The sequence below is a fragment of the Filicampus tigris genome, chromosome 4 (assembly GCF_054856515.1).
Source record: "Filicampus tigris isolate MCC_2025a chromosome 4, RoL_Ftig_1.0, whole genome shotgun sequence".
Classification (NCBI taxonomy): Eukaryota; Metazoa; Chordata; class Actinopteri; order Syngnathiformes; family Syngnathidae; genus Filicampus; species Filicampus tigris.
The window spans coordinates 11,713,840-11,734,341 of NC_141220.1; the positions used below are offsets into that span (position 1 = coordinate 11,713,840).

The 20,502-nt window shown below is 39.9% G+C and overlaps 1 protein-coding gene across 3 annotated transcripts in view; it reads left to right on the plus strand.

Annotated features, from left to right (window-relative positions):
• The window catches only part of srgap1a (SLIT-ROBO Rho GTPase activating protein 1a), a 71,353-nt gene that overhangs the window by 8,633 nt on the left and 42,218 nt on the right, over nt 1-20,502 (plus strand). For all 3 annotated transcript variants that reach the window (XM_086027994.1, XM_086027995.1, XM_086027996.1), the window contains exons 2-3: nt 14,080-14,275; nt 19,129-19,291. In XM_086027994.1, coding sequence (XP_085884120.1) covers nt 14,080-14,275; nt 19,129-19,291 — 359 coding nt within the window. The remainder of the gene's footprint in view (nt 1-14,079; nt 14,276-19,128; nt 19,292-20,502) is intronic.

The following is a 20,502-nucleotide window of genomic DNA, read 5'->3' on the forward strand; positions in this document are numbered from 1 at the left end:
GAGATTTTATTTTCATTACTATTTCTTACTGTCTCTCGGTGGGATTCATCAAAAGCTTGAGTAGGGACTTGTGTAAAATGTGTATTTTGCATTTCATCCATCTTGTGCAATGCTAGTCAGCTGTTTCACTGAGTAACAATCATTTTACTGTCGTTATCCCTCAAGTCATATACAGTCGATATTATGCAATAGATGAAAAGAAGGATTAAAACAGATAGAGCTGCAACGCACAATTACTTCAATGATCAATTAATCTGTTAATTATTTGGTTGATGAATTGGATAAATAAAAGTTTTAAATATAACTAAAGTATTAATTTCCATACCTATATTAAAAAACATGACATTCAAATTGAAAGTGCAAAAAATGAACAAACATAAATTAATTAAGATTCTGTTACTGCTTTGGTCCGTATATGCAAAAATGTTTATCATTGTTTTGCAAAGTGCAAGATTGTTTGCAAATGTTTTATTTTGATTAAGATAATACATCTGCTTTTATGGAGGACTACAGAAATCTGAGAATATTTACTGTTGAGAGGCTGACATTTTGAGGATTTGGACAGTTTTTTGTGAACAAGGTCTCCAAACGATTAATTAATCAATTTTTTGAGCCGCTTATCCTTACTCGGGTCATGAGCCAAACAATTAATCCATCAAAATAATTACCAATTAAGTTGGTTTCATTTTATTGCAGATTAATCTGTTAATCATTGCGCCTCTAAAATAATACAACTAATCAATCAACTAACAAACATAACAGCCTAATTATTGATAACATATATATATCAATTTCATTAACTACAATTTCTAAACTATACCTCTCTCTCACTGACTTCCTGTCGACGACTCTTTGTCCAGCACCACTTGACCCTTTTGTCACTACATCCCCCGACCTCTGTTACAGTCCTCGGTTGGACCGACTTCCCTCCTCTGCCTGTCTTTTACCAACTGTCATGTCATCTTCCAAACCGCTTATCCTATATAGGGTCGCGGGGAGTTGCTGGAGCCTATCCCAGCCGTCAATGGGCGAAGGCAGACTACACCCCGAACTGGTCGCCAGCCAGTCGCAGGGCACACATAGACACTGTCACTGAGCGGGAATCGATCCCACGCTGCCCGCACACAACTCAGGCGTGTGTACCACTACACTATCAGCGGACATTCTTTTACCAACTGCATATGCAAAAAGGGTCTTCAGACTTTTATTGCTATTTCAATGCGTTATTTTGGTTACAATTACATGCAAAATGAAAGTTTGTCAAGCAAAATAAGAGAGGGTTTCTAAAAGCCAGTGTCACTGTTCCTTATGTTTTTGTGAAGCTCAAATTACTCACAGCAGCCAAAGTTATTATACTAACCCATTAAGGACGGGAGCGCATAACCGCATTTCTACCACTTTCTACTGCTAGCGCTGTTGCTTCTTTCTACCCTTAAAGCCGGGAGAGCGTATATGTCATTGTCTATTTATTATTTAATTCTCGGTCTCTTAACCAATGAAATGCATCAGAATATACAGTACATGTGACGGTGTTGTAAGCCTGCAGAGGATGTTCCGGAATTCTTTCGAGTGGTAATGGCAGGCGCCGCGGACGCGGGAGCTCTTAAATGAGCGACGGCAGTGATATAGACGATGCGCTTGTGGACTTTGAACCAGTAGAACCAGTCAAACGTGATACATGGTTAAAATATGTTTGTAGACAATGACAATATCGATGTCTTTGTAACAGAACAGAGGACTGTAGTTACCACTCGATCTTTTTAAAGGGAAAATAGTGCTTCCTTTGCACTGACAGTTTATTTTTACCTCTTCGATTAAAACAGTAAAGATTAATAAACTCGGGTCTGTGTGAAAGCCACATGTCTAAGCTCTCAAATTCTTTTGGAATTATGTTTCTGTCTGCTGCAGGTGCTGATATATTAATTATTTCGTAGGTGTTGAATTTCTGGGAAAACTTCAGGTTTTCAAGGGTAATTCCAAAGACGACCTTAGGTTTTGGGGAGCTGTTGAACCAGGCGCTTTAGTCCTTAATGGGTTAAACGAAAACTAACGAAATAACTAAAACTAAAATAAAAAATTTTTAAAAACATTTTAATTAACAGACTAAAATATAAATGAGAGTGCTTGTAAGAAAATGATAAATGACTGAAACTATGTTAAAAAAAAATTACCTATAATTAGCATAAATAGCAAAATGGTCTTCGTTTCGTCTTTGTCAATTAATTTCATAAATGAGCTTTCGGGGTTGATTTTAAATGTATTTATTTTGGCATTGCTGTTCAAGGTATTTTATGCAGGAATAGTCTCAAAGCCAACATCTTGGTATCGTGACAACGCTAACCTGAAGTGAATCCACGCAAGGACACACACCATCACAACATGCAAACTCCACACCCCAAGATCTTGCTTTCGGTGATGTACGTGCACTAACCCCGCAGTCACAGGGCTGCCACAAAGTTACAACTCGCCGCATGGAAATCTTTGTCGTGTCATCACTCTCTGTTGAATTTTCATAGGGTAGTATGCATGCAGTGCAGCTTTGCAAAGAAGCCCCTTTGCATTGCTGCCTGCACATTTTATATCACTTTAATAAAAGTGACGTGAAACATAAAGTGGAGTTACATTTTTACGACATACTGGCCTGGAAATAGAAGGAATAATAATTCTGGCCTAGCCTTTGGGGAAAAAAAGGATATTTAATCTTGATCTTTCATGTACATTCTAATCAGGGTACAGTACTAAAGTGTTTCAGTTAATCATCACTACCTATGTAGCCTAATTTGAAAATGAGTGTGCACATTTGCTCATTGGACTTTTCAGATTGCTCACGTCCACTGTGGACATAACTCAGCTCTCTCTTTTTAATCAGGCCATATTGAAGACACTGCCATCTCCCTCGGGGGTCATGTGTTAGTGGAGTATGATGCACAGCAACCTGGCTGGGTTTGCACCCCATGCGTATAGTAACTGCTTTGGTCTCACACAGTCACGAAATGCTGGCCTCTTTCTCCTGGCTCCGTTGGAGACAGAAAAGAGAAAGGCCTAGTCTTGCTCACTGTAGTGTAGCGAGACAAAGAGCAGTAGAGCACTGAAAGCTGATCTGCCTGTTCTTTCCTGTCTTTTCTTCCTCTCCTCTCTTTTGTCCATTGCTCTGAACAGCTGCCCTCAAGTCGATCACATTCCCTAGCTGTGGCTCAGACCTCATGCGGTAATCCGAAAGCATTGACTGGATTTGTGTGGTGCTTTGGTCTAACTGGCATTTAGTTTCACCTGTCCAGTCTTGTTGGTGGTGCTCATGCTTTAACAGTTGCAAAGGCCCTCAATAAGATACTATGACAAACATTGTATAGTAGAAGGTATGTCATCCCTTTGTCTGAGAGTCATCGCTGAAGTTGGCTGCTGGTATTCAGAAAATGGGAGATGATTGCCCGTTAAAGTCTCCCTGAGGGTAGGTGGGAGAGGATGACAGTGTATAACTCTGTCACTCCCTCCATAGTGACATACTATAATTATGTGGAAGTTCAGCCTTTGAGAAGTCTCCTTGTTTTCTCATCTTCTCTGTCTCTGTAGTAGTTTGTGTCGGAACTGATCATTCAGCCCTTTGTGGCCTCAGGTCCCCCCTGAGAAAAGAAGTCGTCATTGTGGACATTCCCCAAGGCTTAGTTTTCACTGCCGATAGCTTGTGAAAAATCAATCACTGCTGGCTGTTCCTTGAAGGGGACTGGCTGAGCTGCGGAGTCTGCACAGGAGGTGGGGGTCACTCAGTCTGAAACATGACCAAGGACAAAACTGAGTTCTGTTATGTTAGTTCTTGTTTGGTCTTCAAAAGCAATGCCTGGTTAGGAAAAGGCTGTTAACGTTTACTGCATTTTAATACGAAATTTAAAAAAAGGACTGTCATTAATGTTTGCACTGTTGCAAGGTCAAACATGCATTTATCATACCAGATTTCCTGATCAAGAGAGATTATGAGGTGATCTGAAAGTTTGGGGGAATAAATGGAATATGAATTTGTATCCATGACTCACTTTATAGCATCAAATTCAGCTGCACTGCAGCAGCATCTCACGACCAAGGCAGCCTCATTATTATGCCTTCTTGGTGCAGTTTTGGCTCTACAGATGTTGTTGCATCAGACTCAGGTGCAAATTCACTCCCTTTTTGAGACTGAGATTACAATTTGCTGGAAATTGCTACGTCATACAAACTCATCAGGCTGTGTGAATCATAGAAGACTTATTTCATAACTTGATCTTTTATTTAGGATACCAATTATTAGATCAATTATTTTGTCAGGTACATATTTTACGTTACAGAAATCTCACGGTCAACCACCAAACAAAAATATCACAAAAAGTATGAATACTGAATATCTTTAACTAAAGGAACCGGAGAAAAAAAAAGACTGAATTTAGCTAACTTTAATTTTATTTCAACAACTAATATTTAACCTTATTAACATGGGTCAGAACAACTATGAAAAAGTGCACCATACAGTAAATGCTTACTGAATTTAGACGCTACTCCAAAGCAGTATCGTTGATAGTTACATTAACCTTCATGCAGCAAACTATACTCGCTTGGAGTGCATGCATTATATGCAGTAGCTGACCGACCGTCCTAGGACTATATTACCTTTTTAGCGGGCTCATTATTTCCATACGCCATTCATGTTTTACTTGCCAAGTGTAGACATGACACACACAGGACACATATAAACAAACACCCATTCATACTCACATTCACACTTATGGTTAATTTACACAATCTTTAAAGGTATTACCCTAATCTTTAATGTCTGGGCATGGACAAAATGGGGTTGTAAACTTATTTTTAGACGCATATTTTGTTTGAGCAGTACATGTGTGGAGTATACAGTGTGCACATTGGTCACAATTTTGAGTGGCGATTTGGCTCGATCAGATGCTTCTTTATAGATTGTCTTACAAAAACAGAAATGATGGACTGCCAGCATGAGGGTACAATATCCAATGTCGTATTTATTAGGGATAGACCGATTATCGACTGGGCGGATTATAGGGGCCGGTATTTGGCATTTTGGCGATTATCGGCATCAGCCTTTTTTTATTTTAATTTTAAGGCAGATATATTAAAAATTGCTCTATTCGTGCTTGCTGCAGCGTGCTTCACTCTCCGTTTGCTGCACCCTGCACAGGCAGATTGGCCCCCCCAAACCACCATCTGATTGGTTCCTTGTGAAGTGCGTAACAGCCAATCAGCATAAAGCTGCGTGTGTGCTCCCTGCTCGCTCTCTCTCTGTTCTCCTGGAAGAGCCAGGCACATACACGACGGGAGTCGTCGAGTTAGTAGTTCAAGGTAATGCAATAGACTTCGCCGAAATTTTAGTAAATGTCAGTCTACTATAACTCACTTGTAACATTACTATGAGCCCTTCTATGTCATATAAACACAAGGGCCTGTTCTGCTCGCCACAGTAAGCTGCCTTGCGGCTCAAGCTAACCCGTCCCCCAGTGTCACATCTGTTAATTTGCTTTGTGAATGGCATGGCTCCTGAGAGAAGTTGCTGATAATATCGGGAAATGGTGATCAAAGTAAGACGTGAGTGAGTGCCAGTGTGTGCGTGTCTGTGTGTAAGCCACGTAATGAAAAGCTAAACTCAACTTTATTTATAGAGCACTTTAAAACAACCACCGCTCCAAGTGCTGTAGATGGTGCAAAAATTGACGGCAAAGTACTGCATGTGAAAGTCCGGTCTTGGAAACATGCTTATTTTTCTGGCTAGTAGCTGCGTTGAGGATTAACTTTTATGTTTTTGAACTTTAAAACAAAGATGTGCGAAAGATAAACATTTCAGTTATAGTGGATTTTTAGAAAACTATTTACTGTAAGGAGATATTTGTTAGACAGGCAACTGAGCCTGGGAGCTCGTTGTACTTTTTTGTGAGACTTAAAACAAAGTTTTATTTTTTAAGATCTAGAAAAGCTTTAACATCTTTTAAATCACTAAAGTTGTTTAATAAACATGGGCTTAAAGGCATTTAAATGAAGTCAAGTGTTGGAGTTTTTATTTTTCATGAATTTGACACCATTTTACCCCTTTTTTTCTACAAATAAATATCGGCTTCAAATATCGGTTATCGGCCGCCTTGACTACTAATAATCTGTATCGGTATCGGCCCTGAAAAAAGCATATCGGTCTATCCCTGCTATTTATTATGTTATCCACTTTATTCTTAGGGGTTATGTTGTACCTGGGAAACTTCCGGTGAGACAGAATTTGCGATGAGCCATTTATTACCAGCGGTATTCGTTTCTGAGAGTGGTTTAATAGAGCGTTTTTTGTTTCCCTCTCTAAACGATCATCAGCCCCCAAGTGTTTAAAAATGTCTCGCGCACCCTGGGAATGTGTAACACTGTTTGCGGCTTGTGCTCCTGTCATTTTGTGGACAAAAAGCCCATGGCGGAACCCGCGCATCCAACTCGTGACTCAGTAAGATTAACCGGTTCAGAAAATGGGTGGATGGATGGTTTGCAAACATCCTGATCTCAATCCAATTGAGAATCCGTCGTAAAATTTAAAGGAAATGGTCAATGACAAGGCTTTGACCTTGAAAGTTGAGTTGGTAACTGGTTTTAAGTCTATGCCTCAGATACTACAATTTGTTATAAAACCCAGAGGTGGCGCAACAAAGTACTAGTGGTGTAGTGTTGTGATGTTTTTTTGTGTTTTTCACAATTCCATTTTTTTTCCCTCTTAATTGAGCGATTCCATGTTTTCCCCATCTGCTTGCTCTTAAAAAAGAGTCACTGATTACATTTTTTGTCTTGCTTGCTTTTTTTTTTCTTCAAACGAGACGGTGGCATTTTGAATAAAAATTGTTTTGTGGAAAATCTGTGGTATGCCTTTTTTCCCTCAAAAATTAAACATTTATTGTAAATAAATCATCCTCCAGAACCAGTGATTCCATAATTTTCCAGGGATTGTGTGGGTCCATTTGCCTTCTCTGGCTTTTTGCCACTCGCATGCTCTTAATTTTGTCACACACCTTCTTCTGGGTTCTTCATGTCACTCAAGTCTAAGAGTTCACACGTTACATAAATAACTGTCTCATTGGTATATATCGTTGCTGTCCTGTGAAAAACACTTATGTCCATTTTTTTTTCATTTTTCTTATTTTTACATGAATGTTGTTTTCGCATTACAGACATCATATTAATGTGAACATTTAAAACATTTGCAAAATTGGACATGCATGTTTTTCACAGGACAGCAACTATATGCTCAAAAGTTCAAGTATTGTCTGCATTGGATTGTATTTTTATATTTTTAATTTTGTACATGCGGCAAACTAAACAAAAGTAGAAACGCGTCCTTTGCACTGTTGCGTTTGAGCTAACGACACTATTGCTTCCGTATACTGAAGTAGTTACTTAGTCTAAAGGATTATAACTACACACGACGCAAATCCAATGCCATGTCAAACGGACACGTTAGCAACGGATATGACATACGTTAATATGCGATGCGCCGTGATTGACGGTGAGTCATGAAAATTACGTTTTTATTTCGTATATTCATTATATATCATATTGGAATGAAAGTACACCTTTTTCACAACCTCAAGGTACGAGTAAACATCTATAGAATGTGGGAAGTTTGTTTGATTTTGTTTGTACAGATGTACGTATATTACGGACATCTGATTTGTGATTTTTGTGTGATTATTGAAGTTGTCCTGACAAATAATAACCAAATCATTCCCTCTGTGCATCTCCCTCTTCATTTCTTAATGCATGCTTGCAGTACTGTACATGCCCTTGCTTCTGGAATTACAGACCTGGTCTTGAATAGTAGGGTTGTTCCTCCCAGCGCCCTCTTGCTCCTCTGCTGGCTTAACCCTATCAAAGGCCCAGAAACCACACATCCTGTAAGGCGTTGTTTTTTTTGTGGCGAGGGAGGCGTGTAGCGTTGAGACAGAAAACACATGACCAAAGGATGCTGTTTTTCTTAGCTTTTTAGTTGGTATAGCACAAACAGTAAAAGACGGCAGATGTTTCCCATTTTGGGATTGTGACATGAATGTCTAGTATCTGCTCACAATGGTCCCACGAAGATGGGACAGCCGTTGTCTTCTTTGAAGATATAGCCAGTCCATCTGACAATGAAAAACATCAAATTAGTGTGCAGATCAGCATAACCTCTCAAAGTTTATTGACAGCTGAACAAATAGCTCCTCTGCTCAAGCGTGCTTACATCTGTCAGCGTTCAACTCCTTACTGATATTTAGTTTGGATCAAAAGTTATAGACCTTAGCCAATAGCCATGTCATTGGTGATTGATCTCCTATTCTCAACAGGTCTCATATGTAGAGAAGCTGTCCCGGCAACTGTGTTTTTAGCTCGTGTGTCATTGTAGATCCAATTTGCAGGCATGGTTTTGAATTTCACTTGAAATGTTACTTTTATTTATTTTCCTATTGAGTGAGAATGGCAGTAAACTTGTCTATAATTTTCTAGCTCCATGCATTTTAGTTGTCTATGTCACTGTTAGATAAATTCTTGAATGTATTTTTGTTGGTTTTGACTCCTTTAAATCATTATTTTCATTATTATATCAACATGACAGTGAAAACAAATAAACAAAGCTGTTGCTGGATATATGTATGATGGAAACTGGTGCATCATACTAAGCCCAAACTTTCTTTCTTCTTTATTTTTCTCCTTTACATTCCGCAGTTTAAGATAAGCAGAGTATTCTGATTTGACACTGATTCTTAGGATCACAGTAGCCTGATTTTATTAGAACTCTCCCTGTGGTTTTGAAAACTACAAGCACTTCAGTCACATGTTTTATTGGGTTTAGCACAACCATGTCTTTAATAATTAATAATTCAGAGAAATGCTTACAAAGCAGCAAATATCTGTGTGTTGTTCGGCTTTGCTTCATGGTTTTTTTTTTTTTCATTTAATATCATTTTCAGTCATGTCTGACTAATAACAACACTGATATTACAGATCATAACATCAAATGAAGAGGCAAGGCTTGAAATAAGCAGTTTCATATCGCATACCCATTTTACACACATTGTAATAGAAATAATGGAATTTGTTCAATGCATGCCCACTAGTCTAAACACAGTATTCTTATTAATATTGCGTTTGTGGAATAAGAGAAATCCATCCGTTTTTAGCTAGCTCAGGGGGTGGCCATTTTGTCACTTCAAAGTTGCTCAGGGCTCAGGGCTCAGATAACGATCAATCATGGCTCAGCTTTAGAAAACAGATGAGCCGTTACTCCCCAAGCCTGGTTACAATTAACAGTGGACAAATGACCTCAGCAGATTTTGGAAAGAATATACTTTTCAATATGAAACTAAATATATTGAAATATGTGGCAAAACCACACTCATTTTCCAGCTACTATTTCTTGTACTGTACTGCTGTAGAGCAACCCTGCAAACGCAACACAATATTTGATGTAGTGCGGCCTGTCCCACATACCGTAGTTGCTGGAAGAGACTAATGACCAAAACCTGTATAAATAAATGAATAAATTAATTAATTAATAAAATAAAAATCTCTAATCATCTTTAGGATGCATTTATGATTCCCGCATTTGCTGCAAGTACCTTTTTGGAAATTGTTGTATTGCAACAATAAGGACATTAGGGAAGTTCCAAAAATGTAGAAAGAGAAAAAATGCTATGTCTGTCACTCCAACAATAGGTAAACATTTAACGTTTCTAAATCCCTATTTCTCTGGAGCTGAAGCTTGTGGAATAGCACCCATCTAGCTTACAAGGCAGTTTCTTTGACAGTAGAATTGGCATGGATGCTATTTTGACCATATTTGCTCCTATGACTGTGGCAATTGGAATGTGATGTGGTCAAATGTGGAATATTTGGATATCATCCAGGATAGAAACAAAGAGGCTATAGTCCAACCTGATCTCCACAGAGACCAAACGATGCTCTTTCATTGTCTGTGTCAACACTGTGTGTTCTTTGGGGCACATTGACTGCAACTCCATCAGTCAGCTGGATTTGTTGCTGACAGTTTTATGGCCCTTTTTATTTCTGCAAGTCACTATTTTCTCTTGTCAACATGACAGCATTGTCACATTATGAAACATCATCAAGCTTGTGTAGATTGAACAGTGGCTTTTTATTGGTATAATGTACAATAAATGCTTTTGCCCACACATATTTCAGGTGCACTTATATTTTCTCAACAATGCTGTTTGAAAGGACTCGTATCAGACTTTCATGTCCTACCCCAACCACGCTGTCCATACACAAATCCCTCATCACATAGTGTAGGCCCCCAGACACATTTTGGACAACAAAAGATCAAATGGATGGATGGATTGACTTCAGAGCAGCAGCTGTTCTGCTATTGCAGTTGTTGCATGCAGCAGGTTAAGATCCGTTTGTCTGACTACAACTATGCATACAATAACTATTGATATTGATACATTTCAACTGTTAAAACAAGGTGGTATTTGAGATCTGTAGTAGTAGGTGGTCAGTTGAGGTTCCAAGCATGACAAACCATGACAGTATGTGATGTAAACCAGTGCTGGTTGCTCTGTGGTCAAGCAAATTGAAGAAGAAGATGCAGAAGAAGGAGAAAATTCTTCTGCATCTTCTTCTCCTCCTACTCCTTCTTGGCTTACAGGTTCTTAATACACCACACGAACTCGCAGCACAAGCAGTTAATCTGCTCCGATTAAAGAACCACGCCTCGAACTTATGTCTACAATCGTTTTATTGCGTGTTGTTCATTATGAAACACAGTGAAAACTAAAACACAGATTGATATGCCATAGCATTTATAATCATCCGTTTGACTCAAACATTCAATAAATAAACAAAATATAAAATGTCTTGTGCGCTTTGTAAACCAGTAGTAGATAAATCGAAGATAATAAAAGTTCATCACACGATGTTACTCTCTCTCTCTCTCTCTTCACCGATCCCTCTGTCTGACTTTCTCTGGGTCTTGCATGCATGACCCAAACCGCAAGTAATTGTTCACAAAATATTCTCGTTAGAGGTGGGCGATGTATATCGTTATCGATATCATCGTCAATCTTGCTTTCACGATGTGTAATTTTACATTATCGAGTATTAATACTGCCTCTCATACTGTCACCGTGAAGAGCAATTTTGTTCCACCACGAGCCATATGGATTACAAGGAAAACTTGGCGACCGCACAAGCACGCTAAACAAAAGCTTAAACACACACTCAGAAAACAGTCACCGAGTTGAACCAACAAATGTAAGCGCATTTACACACGCTCACACTCAGTACTTTAGCGAGCAAGTCAAACGTGACATCCTGGATGATCGGTTAACATTCAGTTTATATACGCTTATAGTCACATCATTCATAACTAGCCTGTATTCCCGAGGCATGTTGTTGCACAAACTACGACGGCCATTTAGTGTGACACCAGCATACACCCAAAAGTGTATAAAGTCATAAGTCTACATATCACAGCGATGAATGATTGGGAAAATGCACTTTTGGGGTGTTGTCAGGACAACGTCTTTTTTTTCTCTCGCTGGGTGACACTTCGTCACACGTCACATATCAAATACATTTTTTCTCATTCTGATTGCTGTAGTTAACACCTTTTTCTCATTCTGATTGCTCTCGTAGTTGGCAGTGGTACACCAGAACTTACTGCAGCTCAAAATGTGGCATCGTTATGGAATAACAGCAGAGACATTTAAATGACATAAATATCCCCAAAAATCAATGTAAGTCTATATATAATTTTTTGTTCTTTATTGTTAAATATTGTCGTACAATATCATTATGTTTTGCAGAAGCTCATTCATTCATTCATTATCCATACCGCTTATCCTCACAAGGGTCGCGGGCGTGCTGGAGCCTATCCCAGCTGTCTTTGGGCAGTAGGCGGGGGACACCCTGAATTGGTTGCCAGCCAATCGCAGGGCACACAGAGACAAACATCCACACTCACAATCACACCTAGGGGCAATTTAGAGAGTCCAATCAACTTACCATGCATGTTTTTGGAATGTGGGAGGAAACCGGAGTACCCGGAGGAAACCCACGCAGGCACGGGGAGAACATGCAAACTCCACACAGGCAGGCCGGAGCCGGGATCGAACCCACGACCTCTGAACTGTGAGGCGGACGTGCTAACCAGTCGACCACCGTGCCTTTTGCAGAAGCTGTATTTAGCAATTTAAAAGAGATGTTGTTCACAAACACTGTCTATCCACAATTGGTTTGTGAAGCAAGTGCAGATTTAAAATATTTTTTTGTAGGATATCGTCAAATTATCGTTATCGAGTTTTTAAAAAAAATGTCAAGATTTTTTTTTTTTGCCCATATTGCCCACCCCTAATTCTCGGCAGAAATTATTTCAATTTAATTTCAATTCAGTCGTTTCCTGAAATTTTTCACATCTAGTGGGGCTTAATGCCAAGGCCAAACTACACGATTTTTGTCTTTGATGTTGGTCGCTACGTCAGACTAGAAGATAAATTCGTTCGTTGTCTTGGACTGGGCGAGTGGCCACAATGTAAAAGTCTGACACTGACAAGATGGAGGGGTAGTTTTCAATGGTTGGATTATATGAGATGTGGCCATTCCCCGTCTCAGGTCCGCCCGGCCCATTTTGGGGACAGAGGAAAATATTTTTACTTATTTATTTTTTTAAAGGACGGATTAAGCAACAACGGAAGTGGGTTTTCGCCCGTCACTGTAATCATACCTAACTGGGTCAAGTACCGAATGACGTTTTGTGTTGGGTTCTTAAAGGAAGACCACGGTTCTCTTCTGTGATACCGCGGAGCCACCCTTCAACTGCCTGCGCATCACTAGAGTCCTTTTTTTCTTTTCATGTGTATTCCCTGCAGTAACATTGTACTCACACAGTTGTAAACAATTCAATCCTATCATGATACTCCCAGCTGGTAAATAGATCTTAATAGGAACCTAGCCAGCTAATGAGCTTTAAATAATGTTTATGAATTATGAAACCTCTGCCGTTCGCATTTCTCCCACGTCATGGACGGATGTTGTTTTTTTTTTTTTTCTTTGTGGGACGGACTGACAAAATGTAAGGACAGAAGTGCTTTAAAAGGATGAGGACGTATAGGGTTGATTATTTTTATGAATAAGGACGGTGGGACAATGACAGAAGGGTGGGTGCCCAGGTCGCAAACTGAGGACAGAGGACGGACCGGTAAAATGTCCACCTCTGCTTTTACAACGAATGCATGGCAAGGGCTCCTGGCTCGGCAATCGCCAGGAGTACACGCCATGCACTTGTTGTTCATGCGGAGCTAATCTCTGACACAGACTCGCACTTGTGTACCGCGGAATAGCTCAGGCAGAAAAGGGAGCTACATCGCGCTGGTCAGGAAGTGACTGACGTTTCGCTCCATCTCACTTTCGATCAATGTCTAGGAACAAATTGTGGGGCCACGCAGGACGCGACGACCATTTGTTGTGTATATCACACTACACGTGCTATGACGCGTCAAGACAACTAAAAATCGTCCATGACAGTGAACGTTTATCTGTGACATGTCTGTCGGGTCAAAATCAGGCTACAGTCGTGCAGTCTGACCGTGGCCATATTTTTCCTCTGCTCCCCTCGTGTGGGACTCGTGAGGCGGGGAGAGCAGCAGTCCTGTTGGGTCACTCATAATTGATTGAGGAATAAAGCCTTCTTTGCGGTGAACTGAAGCAGCTTCTTCGTGGCCAAGGCAACCACACCAGAAAGAACAGAACAATATAATGAATTGCAGCATTAAATCATGCTGCACACTATACAATTTATTGAACAAATTTGACACTGTATTTACATATTATACTACCCTGTTTTTGTAAAGTACAATATTTCTTAACATTTTTTTGGTTTGGGTGGCGGGTAGGCTGTAACGGATTTATGGTATTCCCATTCCAATTCCATTCCTTTTCCATTGGGAAAGATGAATTGAAATATGAGTGTTTTGAGTCACCGAATAAATTAAACACTCCAGGTTGAAGTTTGACACTCGCCATGTTACAGTTGCGTGCCAATTTATGTATTTGTTTTCTCTTTTCCAGAGATCCGGACTCAGTTAGTGGAGCAGCAGAAATGCATGGACCAGCAGACAGACATGAGGGTCCAGCTGCTGCAGGACCTTCAGGATTTCTTCCGGAAGAAAGCGGAGATTGAGATGGAATACTCCAGAAACCTCGAAAAACTGGCTGAACGCTTCATGGCCAAGACTCGCAGCACAAAGGATCACCAACAGTACAAGTGAGTTCACCAACTCTCTGTACTTGTGTGCCTGTGTGCGTGTGTGCGTGCGTGAGTGAGTGTGTGCTTGTGCGTGTAAGTGTACAGCGTGCGTGTGTGTCTTTCTTCAGTTTATATTGTCACATAGACTACTGGGTGTGCGTGTTTCTGTGTGTATGCCGCCCTACCCTCTTTTCAAACTTATTTTTTGCATAGTTTCCCCTACTTTTATGTTGAAGATCATCAAACAGATGTACTGTAGTTCTAATATGATACTTATTTCAACGCAGTTTGTACAGAGACCGAAGTTAAAGTCATATTTTGGCACTTCTGGCTGCAGAATAAAACTTTTGAAGGTGCTAATTGGCATAATTGGTCTATTCAGTCTCCTCCCTCTCTTGACCCAGTTTGCACTGATGAAGTGTACTGAAAAAGGCAGACATTAGCATATTGTTTGAACTTGTGGAGGGAATAAAAATAAAACATATAGTTTTTCTTACAGCCTGTAAATAGATTTTGCTTGCTGTATGAAATTTCAATGACTTGAGCAGCTGTGTGCCCAAGTGTGTTAATGGACTGGTTGTACATTATAAAGCTCTGTGGTTTACATTGCATGATGCATGGTCACAGGAGCATATTTCTTAACCAAATACAATAAGTTTAGATAATGTTAAAAACCCTCCTGTGTGCTTTAAAGCCAGAGGTTTATATTTGTGTGTCCATATATACAGCACGCACACAGTCAAGCCTTTGTGTTCACGTTCTGTGGCCTGTTTTTGTTGGACGTATGTGTCTGTGGTGTGAAAAATGAGTATTCACTCGGCCTGTGGCCTTGAGTCAGTTTTCATATGGCAGGTCAGCTTGGCAAAGCAGAAAAATGTTAAAATAGCATCACAATGACCAGCTAGACAAGCGCCATTCTCTAGAGAGCCCCTGCTGGGCTTGTCAGTGGATCTGCAGTTCTGAATTTGAAATGACAGTGGACAGTTCTTGTCCTGTTCTTTTAATAATGCTGAATTCCATTGCTGCCCTCATACCTTAGTTCATATAATTCCACTAACTCCTGTTTAATGCAGCTAGCTATAGCAAAGAGCTTCGGTTGGCTGCTACTGTGCATAACCACATAGCAGTTTTGTACCTAAGTCAGTCATCACAGCCTTCACGGCAGCGAACAAGATACACTTAGAAGCATCATTTTCACAAAAGGATTATGAGGAGTAATTAACAGAGGCAAAGACGGAGAAGTCAAGCTACACCTAAGCTTACCTAATTTTATCCTGAAAGACCGGAATTAAGTGCATGGGTGATTGAGCACAATTTTCTCAGAAGTCTACCTGAAACCGCTTTAAAACGGAGCGTATCCAGTGAAGCTTGATGTCAAGAAAATCACGAATCGAAATCGCAATATCTGTCAGAAAAGACTTTTTTTCCTAAAATCGTTCAGCTCTTCTGTTATACGATTACTGTAAAGGGATTCAATTGATATCATGATACAACAACAGAAAAACAACAGTATATACAGTGTTGTGTTCATGCATGAGCATTTTTGCTTAGAGCCAAGCATATTTTTTTAAAGAATATGTTCCCAGTAGGCCCACAAACAAGGCCTTCTGATTAATTTTCGCATTTGTGGAATATAATTTAAGCAGTAAAAGGTTTTTAGCCATCTCTGGGGGCGGCCATTTTGTCTTCTGTCGACTGAAAATGACATCACAACTGATATGTGACGTGCGACGAAGTGTCACCCAGCGAGGGAAAAAAAAAAGACGTCATGACAACACCCATTTCATACATTGGCCACCATATTCAGAATAAAGTTGAATAACAAAACTGCAATTTCCAGAAAAGTGCTTTTTCCCACTCATTCATCGCTGTGATATGTAGACTTGTGACTTTATTCATGTTTGGGTGTATGCTGGCGTCACACTAATAAACCGTCGTGGTTAGTGCAACATGCCTCGGGAATACAGGCTAGTTATGAATGATGTGGACTACCAGCGTGTAAATTGAATGTTAACCAATCATCCAGGATGTCATGCTTGACTTGCTCGCAAAAGTACTGACTGTTTGTGTGCGTGAGTGCGTGTGTTTATATTTGTTGGCTCAACTCGGTGACTGTTTTCTGAGTGTGTGTGTTTAATTAATCTTTTGTTTAACGTGCTTGCGCGGTCGCCAAATTTTCCTTGTAATCCATATGGCTCGTGGTGAAACAGAATCGCTCCTCACTGTGACCGTTTTGGCACATCTAACAATGTTATTCCCACCAACGATAGTCTTTTCAACCCCAAACCGTTTACAGACTGTACGGACGACGTGGACTCGCATTCATGCTCTTGTCCGCTTCAGCCTGTGTAAGTGGAGAAGCGATCTCCACGGTATTTTTGATTTTGTGGAGGTGATCATGACGACATCACATTTTATGTCAATAAATCCAAACTATTGTGTAGAACACTTTTATACTTTCACAGGTTGAAGTGGACAAGAGTAGTAATGTGCATTTGCATTTTGGTGGCAATCGGTCGCCGTTTTAGACAACAGAACTGACAAAGCGAGCATTAGTACCACGCTTGCCTCCCTACCGTGACGTTGACCGCTGAGACCGAAAAAATAACAAGCACAGCCCCAAAAAGGGGCGGGGCTATTTTTCGTAAATCTAATCACAAAAAAAGCCCTTAAATCACTACAGAGTATTTTGGGCGGAGCATTTTAGTACTGATGTAATTATTGCAAACCTTTTATATAAGTGCCAATGTTAAGCTCATCCAAGTGTCCCTTTAATTAATGCATGTTGCCCAATATTGTGTTAAACTGACTTTTTTAGGGAGTGTTGAATGTTTAAACAAAGGAACACGGTTAGCACAGGAGTTACTAAATCATTTATTATGTAAGATACCCAAGATAGATATTCTCAAACAGGCTGATAGTTGTTTTATTTTCCTAAGGATGTTTATAACCCTGTTTGTCATCCCCCAAAAGTACTTGCTGGCCGTGTTAATGAAAGGACATTGTCTTGATAATGATGTCACATTCAGCTCAGTAGAAAAAAGATTGAAGATAAATGTCCACTCCTGTAAAAAGCTTCCACCGCAGTCCTTTAATAAAACATCATTATCAGTGCGCTACTAGAGGACTTTGCCATTTTGCCTCTACTCTTGATAAGATCTCCTGCTTCAATATCCTGCGCAGTGACGTGGCAATCCTTGACTGCCAGCGGTCTCCCTTCATATTTAGCCTTCCTGGATTTAGTCTACATGAATGACAAGAAGACACATTCAAACAGTAAGAGCAGCCAACATTTTGCCATAGTGGTGATTTTCACTTCTTCCATGCCCCATGTGGACAGTAGTTTGTCTTGTAATTGCATAGAATTTCCTTATGGCCCGTCTGTCTGTCTGTCTGTCTGACCCAGTTCCTGCCCAAGCCAAAGAGGAAATGATGACACAGTGAGATTTTCCTGGTATTATGTTGGGTGAGCAACTCCAAATTTTGTCATCACAGGGAATGTTGGTCGTCTTATTCTTTGCACTGTCCATTTTCTTCTACAGGCAAAGTCTGCCTGCAGACCCTCATCTTAAATACAATATGAACATACTGGGTACTGCAAAGTAGAGGTAGCGGCAAACACTTATTGTGCTATTGAAGTAGCTATTTTTGAATATCTTGTGATCTACTTTGTTCCCTTTCTTGTCTGTGGCTACCTGGACATTATACGTGCACGTGCAAAAGGAAATATGAATTATTAAATGCATAGGCCCACACACACGCTGTCTTTCCTGCAGAGTGGATGTCTTGCACTTAAGGACTTGAAACTGCAATTTCAGTTTGACAGTGTGTGCGTGTGTTTGGGGGGGGGGGGGGGGAGTGTGATTCTGTCCAGAAGTGTATTTTGCCATTTAAACTTTTCAACCACTTACCCTCTTTAATTCTTCTTCTCTGCTCTTTTCCTATCATTCACTGCCTTTCTACATGCCACGTGTGGGGATGCAGCAGCGGTTAATCATTCCGCCTTGGCTTTTATCAGATGGAATTTACATCCTGTTTTTGCTTTTTTTTTTTTTCAGTGACCATTTCAGCAAGTTTGTTTCCCAGTTATTTATATGTAGGAATGATGACTTTTTTCACTTGCAGCAGATAGATTGCCACTGCTTAAAGTTCAAGGCAAAGTCACGGGCCAAGTTTTTGTGTTTTTCACCTGTTGTGTTGACAAGTGTTGCCTGTCTGTATAAACTGCCCACGTGAGGTAAGAGCAGGGGAGATTCTCCATATGGTTCCTGTAAGACTTGACCTCTCATCCACCCTCAAAAACTCACCCAAACATACACACATGTATCATCCTAATATTCTTCTGTCATAGATTAACCCAGAGGAAGTGAGCCTGCAGGTCAGAGCATACGCAGGACCGCAAATCACTCTGGCCTGGACAATATCCTACAACTTACTAGAAAATAGCAACACAGGAAGTAGCACAGCACTTTCCCTATCAGATTGCTATCCTTTCTATGTGCTGTGACTTATTACCCATGACTACTGTGACAATTGTTACATAGTCTTTAACTTTCTTTTTAGAATATAGTACTCCCACGGCCTTTCCACATTCACACCGCAAAAAGTATTTAAAGCTTTCTTGGCTCAGAGAGCTGCATGAGCTGTGCCCCAGAAATGTCATGGACATAAGTGTGTCATGCTTATCAGTGTTGTCCTTTTAATATATGCAGGACTTTAGAGCCAGAGATGATGGTATCTAGGACATTGAACACCAAGGGAGGTTGATGACGCACTGCATACAGGCCCTGATATTTTTTGACATTGAGAAACCGTTACAGACCACCAATTAATCTCATTGTGTTCTGATTCAAAACTCTCTTTTCCATCAGAAAAGACCAGAATCTGCTGTCCCCTGTCAACTGTTGGTACCTGTTGCTGAACCAGGTGAGGAGGGAGAGTAAGGACCACGCCACTCTAAGCGACATCTACCTGAACAATGTCATCATGAGGTTTATGCAGATCAGCGAGGACTCCACACGACTACTTAAGAAGGTGAGGTCTATTAAGTGCACTTTTTGCCTGTTTGGGTTAATGGCACAGTATAGAAAATGGAAAATAAACCAAATCACACAAAGGTAATGCGCTTTTATTTTTAAAAAAATCAATCATAATAATCAATTCAAAAATATATAAGATTAAATATATTAAGATTAAAATATTCACTATTATTGCTGTAGTTGAGATTTGGCTAGATTGAGACTTGGGACTCTGGGTTTTGGTCCTGCACATTTGAGGCAGTCAAGTAAGTGGCCGTCTGCAGCAAGAGATGTTCGCATGTTGTCTGTTTTTTGAAAAGATTTAAATTCTCTAGTCGCTTTTTGGAAAAATTGTTGCTCAAGCAATGTCTCCCAACCTGTACCAAGCCAAGGTACTGTACATATTTTGAATTAGAGAAATCTTCTGGCACACCACCAAACAAAAATGCCACAAAACGTATCCTGGAATAATGATGATCTCAATTTACTCAGAAATGTACTTACTCAGTGTAAAATCTGTGCATGTTTATGCACAATGCTGATATACTGTAATGCCAAGGAGCCATGGATTCTGTTGTATGAATGACAACAGCTGAATAAAGAAATTCTCTGGCCTTGCTTATAGTTTTGGAAAATGCATTTTATAAGCGAGAAATGAGCTTAATTGTACCTTCCGCCATCTTGGAGAAGACCACTTAATTTTTCTTCCTGTCACTATGCATCGCTAGCATAGATTAATAAATATACAGTATTTGTAATAAAGAAATGATCGTTTTTTAGCCCAATTAAGGGAAATTGAATAATTTCTTGCAGCACATCTGATGATCTCTCCCGAGACATTACTGTTCCACGGCGCAGTGGTCAGGAGTCACTGAGCTAGAGGGGTCAGAAACATCACTAAATATAGCCGCCAAATTGTAAGTTGGAAACACTGACTCTGCCATTTAAAAACTAGCTCATCTATTCGTAGCCATATCGATAGTGTAAGAAATAACATGGTAAAAAAATCATCCCGTCAGATAAATTCAAATTACAAGGGATGCATTACAAAGCACTTGGCTCATTGTGATCATTGACCTATAATTGAGCCTGCCCAGTCAGCAGTTGGAACCACTGCATTCATATAGTTGTAGTTGCATTTGTGATGAGATATACATGCAGTATAGGTAAAATTTGAAAACTCCAAATGTCTCCCATATACATATATATATAGACAAAGCCACTTAA